General features: G+C 35.9%; 1 protein-coding gene across 1 annotated transcript in view; it reads right to left on the reverse strand.

Moving 5' to 3' along the window:
* Positions 1-10,000, reverse strand: part of LOC144975281 (major facilitator superfamily domain-containing protein 4A-like) — a 152,424-nt gene that overhangs the window by 87,881 nt on the left and 54,543 nt on the right. The window contains exon 2 of the mRNA XM_078919222.1: positions 4,878-5,958. Within this exon, the coding sequence (XP_078775348.1) occupies positions 4,878-5,323 (446 nt within the window). The 5' untranslated portion in view covers positions 5,324-5,958. The remainder of the gene's footprint in view (positions 1-4,877; positions 5,959-10,000) is intronic.

Below are 10,000 nucleotides of genomic sequence, written 5' to 3' on the forward strand. Positions count from 1 at the left end.
CTTTTGAAATTATCTTCTGTAGGTCTTCCTTACTTTCCGCCAACAGGACAGTATCGTCAGCGTAACGTAGATTGTTGATGTTGTGGCCACCAACCTTCAACCCTTGTGCTGTTTCTACTTGCCGAAAAATAGACTCTGTGTATAAATTAAACAAGCAAGGAGACACAACACATCCCTGGCGCACTCTAAACGTATCCACTAAACGTGCTCAAAGCGGTTTACAAGGGGTCCCAAGCCAACAGAACACAACATGTGTAACGAGACATGACGCCTGATAGGCGATATTACAATTTATTTTTATCGGACTAGACAACGCTGTTAACGGCCAGTAGGTACTCATTTTACACCTGATTACGGTGATAGAATGTGAGTAAAGAGTCTTTTCCAAGGACTCAACTATGCGCCGAGTGAGGCTTGAACCCAGGACCTTCCGATCCGAAAGCGAGTGACATACCATGAGAGCATTTAGCTGCACATTGTTTCCAACTGATTTGATTTACGCGGACATCCAAATAGCTAGATATTCGCCAAATGTTATTAATAGTAAAATAAATGACACCATAAATCTATTTTATTACACTTCCCACTCCCAAATTGAACCATTTATCTTATATTTATTACTATATTTCTTTATATATTTATTACTACTATTCAGTGCGGCTTTGTGGTCCAGCGGTATGACACTCGCTTTCGGATCGGAAGGTCTAGGGTTCGATCCTCGCTCGGCGCATGGTTGAGTCCTTGGAGAAGGCATTTACACACATGCTCTCACCGTACTCAGGTGTAAAACGAGTACCTGGCCTTTAATAGCTTTGTCTTTGTCCGAAAAAATTGTAGCATCGCCTAACAAGCGCTTTGAGCACATTTAGTGGATATCGCGCTGTATAAAAGCTCATTAAAAAAAAATATATATATATATGATGTCTCCTCTTTACTGTCCCATAATATTGACAAAATACAATTATTATATCGCGGACTCCGAGTCTCGCTCGCTGTTTAGGGTTGAAGAAAATCAGAAAAAAAAATGTTCACTAAGCCACCGATGAATACCTACCCTCAACAATCTATCGAATAACATTATTGAACCAGGGTTGCCAATTTGGCAGAATTTCTGCCAAATGTCCTTTTTTTTGGCAGAATTTGAAGTCGTCTGGCAGGGGAAAAAAACGGTTTGGCAGTTTGGCAGATATTTGGCAAATTTTATTTTCCACTTTTTCCATGGCAATTTTTATGTATTAGTGTTTTTTCAAACTTGGGAAATGAAAAAAAAAATATGACATCGGCCTTGCGAATTTTTTGTTTAACAAAACTGATGAGTTTTCAAAGGGGGTACTATAAATAGTACGGTTTGGCAGATTTTTGTGGTATTTGGCAGATTTTTAAAATCCAGTTGGCAGAATGCCTGAAAATAATCAGGCAGCCCTGTATTGAACCAGTTAAAACTTAAAACTCCCTTAAGCCACGGGTTTAACCCATTTCAGTCTGGGTTATATTCTAATCTAACTTTCCTCCATGAAAGTACCCCCTTTTTTTTCTTCCAAGACAGCTGCGATGAAACCCGAGTCGCACCGATGTCACTTCTGTTTTGATATAAAACTGGCTATTGGTCTTGTCGTTTAAGTAAAATATTCACAGCATCTCCCAACCGGATCTACGTACCAGCACACAAAACTGTGTAAAACCTAAAAACGTTTATAATCTGATTGATGATATATTATAATTTAGCGAGAAATAAACAGCAAAACGACTGTATAAAAATAACGACAAAGAGCAGCCGAGTGACGTCAATTTCGTTCCATCAATCTATATCATCGAAATCACCTCAACGTAATACCATTTTGACACGATGAGTCACAACAATGTCATTTACTAAAAAAAAATCTAATTCGAAATGAATAATCGAGTCTAGCCTTCAAATGGTTAACGTTTATAATCGGATTTTCCGAAGGGATAAATAGCTTAAGGGGGGCTGGACAGTAAAATTATAATATACCATATAATGTTAGGCATACCCCCTTAAAAGTCACAGATGTGTGGCATGCGTTCAAGTTTAAATATAAGCAGATTTAGCAGAGATATCATAATAATAATAATCTGTAAATTACCGTTTCAAACTGGTGTTAACTACATTTTTTTTCAAAGTCCCAGGTTTGAGAGTTTTTGGAAAGATGAGGGTTTATTTAAATCGATCCATATTCGAAGGACGAGTTTCCTGGCCAAATTTTTTAATACCTGTTTTTTCCAGAGTACGGCAGTTAACTGGTTAAGTCTATACTAAACATCTGAATACGTCACCAAAAGTGTGGGGGGCGGGAACTTGTATCAATAATGATGAGAAATATAGGGTATGGAGAATACTCTTCAACAGTCGTAACGTCACTTTCTTCCTAATGACGCATGGTGACTTAGTAACACTGGCTCTAAACTATCGGAACAATGGCGGACGCCCGTATGAAATATTTCTCCGGCGAGCATAAAAGCGTTTACAGAGCAAATAAAAACATAAATTTGATCATGTTTTGACTTTTACACATTTCGATCACAAGGCATATGAAAAGTTCTAGCCAGCATGAAGAATAAAAAGTAATGATTTTCTTTGTTTAGAACCAATATGGTCGCCTACTGAATCCTATTGTCAGCTGATGGAAACAGAGAATAAAAAGTCACGCACAGTGCCAGTGCCAAACCGTAGCCTTCGTAAAGTTATACCCTGGCATTGACCAAAAAATGACGTCAAAATGCCAGTCTTTTGCCACAAAAGAAAACAAATCGTGAGTTGTATTCAATAGTTCAACCAATGAAATAACTTGTTTCCTTGAACTTTACTATCCAGAACTCACTAGACGCTACAAAAACCTTTACAAAATGACGTCAAACTGCCAGTCCTCGTGGGTTCTAGCGTAGCCATCGTTATGTTATAGCCTGACACTGAAATCCAAAAGGACTGGCAGTTTGACGCCATTTTTTTTTTTTTTGTTTTTTTTTGGTTTTGCACCGCCTAGTGAGTTGTCGTTAGTGGGCCATGAGAGAGAAGACAAGACATCGAGCGGTCGCGCAACCGACTGATCTATCCATCCAGCCATGAGGAGGGGGGATATATTGCTATATTGAAAATAGCTTAAGTTCAAATTCAAGCTGGTCAATGTGACTCTATAGTCCTCGTGAACATCTGGTTCGCAAACCGCCCGACCCCCCTTCTCGGCCCCATCAGCCCCCCCCCCCCCCCCCCTTCTCTGCCGCCTCAGCCCCCCCCCCCCCCCTTCTTTCCCCAACCTAATACACGTTTGAGACCGTGGGCCATAAATTCCATTGCGTATCTTTAAAATCGATTTAATAATCTTAATCCCAAATATTTTATTTACACAGGGCTTATTATGTAATTGGTTAATAATTAATATTAATATTATGTAGGATTGATGACTCACCGAATGGATTCAAAATTTTGTGTTAATTGTGTTGTCTCTATATATCTATTTATCGATCTATATATATATATATATATATATATATATATATTATTTTAAAATTTACCACAATGTTTGAGAGAGTCTACATTAATGTTTCAGGCCTAATTAGCCATCGTCAGGACTGAGTTGGTTTGTTGACTGTTGTTGTTTGTTGAAGTGGCACTTTTCGTACCATATTTGTATCAAACACGATTCAATATATATATATATATATATATATATATATATATATATATATATATATATATATATATATAGAGAGAGAGAGGAGAGAGAGAGAGAGAGAGAGAGAGAGAGAGAGAGAGAGAGAGAGAGACCTCAAATCAACCTCTCTCATGACTCCAGGAACTTGGGACGAAACAATGTTGTAGGAGAATATGTAACCAAAAATGAAACAAGATGAGAACAAATAATTGATAATTCGCTCCAAGAATTTGTCGAGCAATCTACGCGGTTCCGACTAACTCTCCTCAATCACACAATCACAGACACACACACAAACACATATGTATATTATATATATATTATATATATATATATATATATATATATATATATATATATATATATATATATATATATATATATATTAGTAGCGGATATTGGCAGGAGAAAGGTTAGAGTGGGCTGGAAATTAAGGAGGAGACAAACCGAGGTCAGCGGGAGCGAAACATGATGGGAATGAAATGAAGACGGTGACATTTCAAAGAAGAGATAGAGGGGGTAAAACATAGTGTGTAGATAATTTAAAAAAGAAACAACGGTGATGATGACGATGATGATGGTGATGATAATGATGATGATGATGATGATGATGGTGATGATGATGATGATGATGATGATGATGATGATGATGATGATGATGATGATGATGATGATGATGACGATGATGATGATGACGATGATGATGATGATGATGATGATGATGACGATGATGATGATGATGGTGATGATGACGATGATGATGGTGATGATAATGATGATGATGATGATGATGATGATGATGATGATGATGATGATGATGATGATGATGATGATGACGATGATGATGATGATGGTGATGATGACGATGATGATGGTGATGATGATGATGATGATGATGATGATGATGATGATTATGATTATGATGATGATGATGATGATAATGATGATGATGACGATAGTGATGATGATCATGATGAGGGTGATGAGGATGATGATGATAATGATGATGATGATGATGATGATGATGATGATGATGATGATGATGATGATGATGATGATGATGATGATGATGATGATGATGATGATGATGATGATGATGATGATGATGATGATGATGATGATGATGATGATGATGTTGAGGAGGTGGTGTAGATGATGACTTGTAGTTTGTTTTTTTTTTACAAAACCAATAAACGTTATACTCACTTGTCAGCTAAACACCCAGCAGAGATTGAACCAACCAGCGTCATAATCAACTGTACAAAAAACACCCAGTTCATCTTCCGAAGGTCCGAATGGGTCTGGCAGCCCAGATCAAACACAGTGGGCCCCAGAAACCCCACACAGACGCCGAAGCTTCCAAACACCATACAGTACGTTGTCACATACTGCCAGTTGTCTTGGTACAACTTCCAGAACGAGACCGGCGTGTTGGAAGAATGTATGGTCGTTTTTGTAGTCCAATCTTCAGAACCATTTTGCTCCGGCGGCATCTTATTATTGCCACCACCACCACCGCCTGTTTTTCTCACATCCAGCATTTTACGAGATGCGGGGTCTCCATTCGTGTTTTGGTTATGACTCCCTGGAACAGTTCCCTCGTTTGCTTCTAGAGTCAATGGCGATTTCACACCATTTGCAGACTTCCTCATTTTAATGAAGTTATGTCTTAGATCATAAGTAGCCTAGCTACTGAGTTTCTTTTTAAATAAAAATCTTTACTCCGAAATGTTATGTTATCATACACTTCATATCTCTATTCACAGATAGGTACTTGAATTTCAGGTGACTTAAATTCATTCTCTTTATGATGTTTTTATTTTTTCTAGAAGTATTATGAATACTGCGAGTTGTTTTGTTTTTTTCTCTAAAAGACGCTCTTTCCTTTATTTTATTTATTTATTTTTTTTTGTGTGTTATTTTCTAATGATTCCACTATCAAAGTTTCAACATAACATTTCCATCCTCTCTTGAAGCTGACGTCAAAAGCCATACAAATATAGACCAAGAGAGGAGACGCCATATTTACATCTATCACTCATCCTTATAGAACTCGGAAAAGACTCCCAGACGATATATCAAGTAGCTTTATGACGAGAACAATACTCCAGACATCTCCGTATTTGTCTTTGCGCTGTTTTCTCGTGCTGTCTTTTAGGGTATCGTATTTGTCCTAGATAGTTCTTCTCATTTGTCCTTTTTAAGGCGTCGTTTTTTAAATTAAAATTGAAAAATAGTAAAACTGAATTATTTGGTCGAACTACTTTTTATAAGGAGAGGTCTCAGTCTGAAAATAGAAAATGGTAAAAAGAAAAGAGAGGCATTAGTTTCAAAGACTTGGTCTCTTGGGAGATTAAAGCAAACAGTCATCATTTAATGGTAAACATTAGTGGATGGGGTTATTTGAATACTGGAATGTTGAAAAGACATTTGAGGCTGAATCAAATATAACCAATATTATAGAAAGACTGCCGCACTCCTCTTGAAATAAATAATATTTTTAATAGTTTGGCTAGAAAGCGCCCTTCAACTATGGACGTATCTAAAAATCAAAATTAATGAACCTCGTCTTGTCAGTTATTATTATCATTATTATTATTATTATTATTTTTATTATTATTAATATTGTCATTATTATAATTATTATTATTATTATTATTATTATTATTATTATTATTATTATTATTATTATTATTATTATTATTATTATTATATTATTATTATTATCTTATTATATTATTATTATTTATTATTATTATTATTATTATTATTATTATTATTAATATTATTATTATTACTATTATTATTATTATTATTATTATATTATTATTATTATTATTATATTATTATTATTATTATTATATTATTAGATATAGTGCTATTATTATTATTATTAATTAATTTATCTACAATTAAATTATTTATTTTTTTTATCCATTATCAGATATGCTCTATTATATATTATCCGATTAGGACAATTTCTACCCAATTAATTTCCACGTTGCTCTAAATAATCCGATTAGGACAATTGGGAGTAAAATTATCTGAACTGTAAATCATTCCAAATGATTGGATCCGTTTCAAGTTTTATTGATCTTTAAATGACCTAGAATAAATAGTATATAAATGTACTCATAACAAATTGATATTAATTAATGAATGAATGAATTAATTAATCAATTGAAAAATCAATTAACAAAGAAACAAATAGAAATATTTAATAGACGAAAAACAGCCCATTTCTTTCTTTTTTTTTAATTTTTTTTTTTTCAATTTTTGCTATGTGACGTGTATGGCCGAGCGGTTCGGTTCGGTGTCTTGTCTTGTTACAAAGTCGAGTAATGGTGTGCTTGGTCAGTATAGATAGTATGCGCTTGGCTAAGAAGCTCACAACATTGCCATCCGGAAGTATAACGGATCAACACGCAAATTTAAGTGTAACCTTGAACGTTTATTGATAGATCCGAGTAATTCTAACTTAACTGTATTATTCAGACTATTATCGTTTCAGGTTACACATAGTTTTGTGTGTTGGTCCGTTATACTTCCGGACGGCAATGTTGTGAGTTTCTTAGCCAAGCGCACACTATCTAATAAACGTTTAAGGATACACACAATTTTGTGTGGTGGTCCTTTATACTTCCGGATGGCAATGTTGTGAGTTTCTTAGCCAAGCGGACACTATCTATAAACGGTTAAGGATACACACAGTTTTGTGTGTCAGTCCGTTATACTTCCGGATGGCAATGTTGTGAGTTTCTTAGCCAAGCGCACACTATCTAATAAACGTTTAAGGTTACACACAATTTTGTGTGGTGGTACATTAAATACGGCTGGCAAGTTGTGATTTTTCTGGCTAAGCGCAATGCACTAATACGTCTATTTTTTTTAGGGGGGGGGGGGGTATTGATTTTTTACCAACAACAGATTAATTCGTGTATTTATTTTTATATTTTCATATATTATTTATTTATCTATTCCTTTGTTTATCTATTTATCTTATTTTTTAATTTATCTATTTATTTATAAATTTATTAATTGATTTATTTATCTAGTTATCCATCTTTTTTGTCAAATAAACATTGAAGACTTAGTAACAGATAAAAAATAATGACGGCGCTGCCCTGCGGCGTCACCCGGTTACGCTACTCTGTGTAATGTCTGCTTATTATGTGCATGCTGGACGTTTTGTGAAATTATTTTGTCTGATATGGTAAACAATGTGAAGAACCTGTAATGTTTAACGTCATGAACTGGTTTTATGAGATGATTATCCTGTTATTTGTATATTTCGAATCGGCTTCTCCTTACAACATAGTGACACAGAACGAATTCAATATGGCGAAAGGGATGTTTACTCTAATGAGATCGACTCATTGAACTTAGAAAAACAGTTTTACCCACACCGCCACCAAAACCATTAAATTAGCCAACAATGGTATTATCAAATCACTCAAAAATAAAAGGAAACAAGGAAAGCGAGGAGGTATAAGACAACGATTAAAAAGGCGTGGACATCGCCCACCACAACTACCATTAATCAGTCTTTCTAACGTACGCTCGCTGAGAAATAAGATCGACACCCTTGCTTCCCTGCCTTACAAAGTCTGACAACGATTATAGAAATTCGTGCATCATCGGTCTAACGGAAACATGGCTGTCACCCCAAGACAGTGATAGAAGTGTTGCTTTGGACAATTTCTCATTGTTTAGGAATGACAGAGATTCCTCACTTGGGAAAAATAAAGGGGGAGGTGTTTGCATCGATGTGAACGACAGATGGCGTGTAAAACCGTTAATATAGTAACACAAATCAACACACATGACATTGAACTTTTATCGCTGTCACTTCGCCCTCACTATCTACCCCGGGAATTTAACAAGATAAACACCGTCAGTGTTTACATTGCACCAAGTGCGAAAAGCGACGCTGCAAAACAACTAGTAGTAGTAGTAACGTATGGCTACACCTCCAAATGTATTTCGTCAACCCAGCTTCTAAAGTCTTCCTCCGCCCTAAGGATGGTTTCGTAGCCACCTTCAAGTTTAATGACTGAACAGTGGAGGGCGATGTGATCGCTGGTCTCTGGGGCTGCCTGACATTTCTGGCAGGTATCACTGTTTCCAAGTTTCCAACTCACATATTTGATGCAGTTCTGCTATGCCCAGTTAAGAGGTGGTTTGGGGAAATCTAATATTTCCTGGCGTTATTGAATGCAGGCACTCTTTTGGTTGGATCTTTAATGATGTTTCCTTAATTTGGTCTGAGAATGATCATCACGTTGTCGTCGTACAGGAGTTTGTGCGCTGCCGTGACCCTGAATGTGATACCAGCCTAGATCCAATCCTGCTGGAACAGCTGAAGATGAGTAGCAAGACCAAGAATGATCCAAACCGGCGTCCAGACAAGGTTCTTCCTTCTCCTGGACCCTCACCTCCAACTCAATGAAAATGCAAAACAAATAATTGATAACCACACCTCATCACTCCTACTCCATCATTCGGAAAGTCCCTTTATTATTTTAGGAGATTTTAATCACTGTCAATCCGGGCTTTAAACGATACGTAAGATGTGAAACACGAGAAGACAAAACATTGGACCTGTGCTATTGTAACAGTAATAAGGCTTTTAAATCAGTTCAGAAACAAGCAATTGAAACATCTGACCACAACACAGTTCAATTAATATCAACATACGTGAAACGTTTGAAACACCCAAAAACCTATCGTAGAATTCAATAGGATCTGGTCAACAGGAGCCATTTAGAAACTGCGGCCTGTTTTGATTGCACGGCATGGGGAGAACCAATCACAAACAAAGAAGACATCAATGAATGGACAGACACAAAAATGGATATTCAATTTCTGCCTTGAACTGTGTAAAGAACAAGCAAGAAATAAAAATATTCCCAAACAATAAGCCCTGGGTGACAAAGAAGCTAAAAGCAGTAATTAATGAAAAGAAACGTGCTTTTAAATGTGGTGACCAAAATGAAGTGCGAGAAACAAACACACGACTACGGACATTAATAAAAGAAGAAAAGATCGCTTACAAAAATAAAATGGAAGAAAAAAAATAAAACAATAATAAAATGTGTTGTTCTCAATTAAATTAACAAAACATTGGATCCGCTCCAATTTGCCTATATAAACACTCACAAGGAGTTGACGATGCGCTTGTGACTTTATACCAGACCTTATCATCTCATCTAGACAAAGCATCGGGAAATGATGCCAGAATCCTCTATTTAGATTTTTCATCAGCCTTTAATGCAATGAACTCACAATTAATAATTAATAAATTACAAGAGATTGGAATAAATTATTTG

The sequence above is a fragment of the Berghia stephanieae genome, chromosome 6 (genome assembly GCF_034508935.2).
Source record: "Berghia stephanieae isolate SIO BIC M18660-M18661 chromosome 6, UCSD_Bste_1.3, whole genome shotgun sequence".
Lineage (NCBI taxonomy): Eukaryota > Metazoa > Mollusca > Gastropoda > Nudibranchia > Aeolidiidae > Berghia > Berghia stephanieae.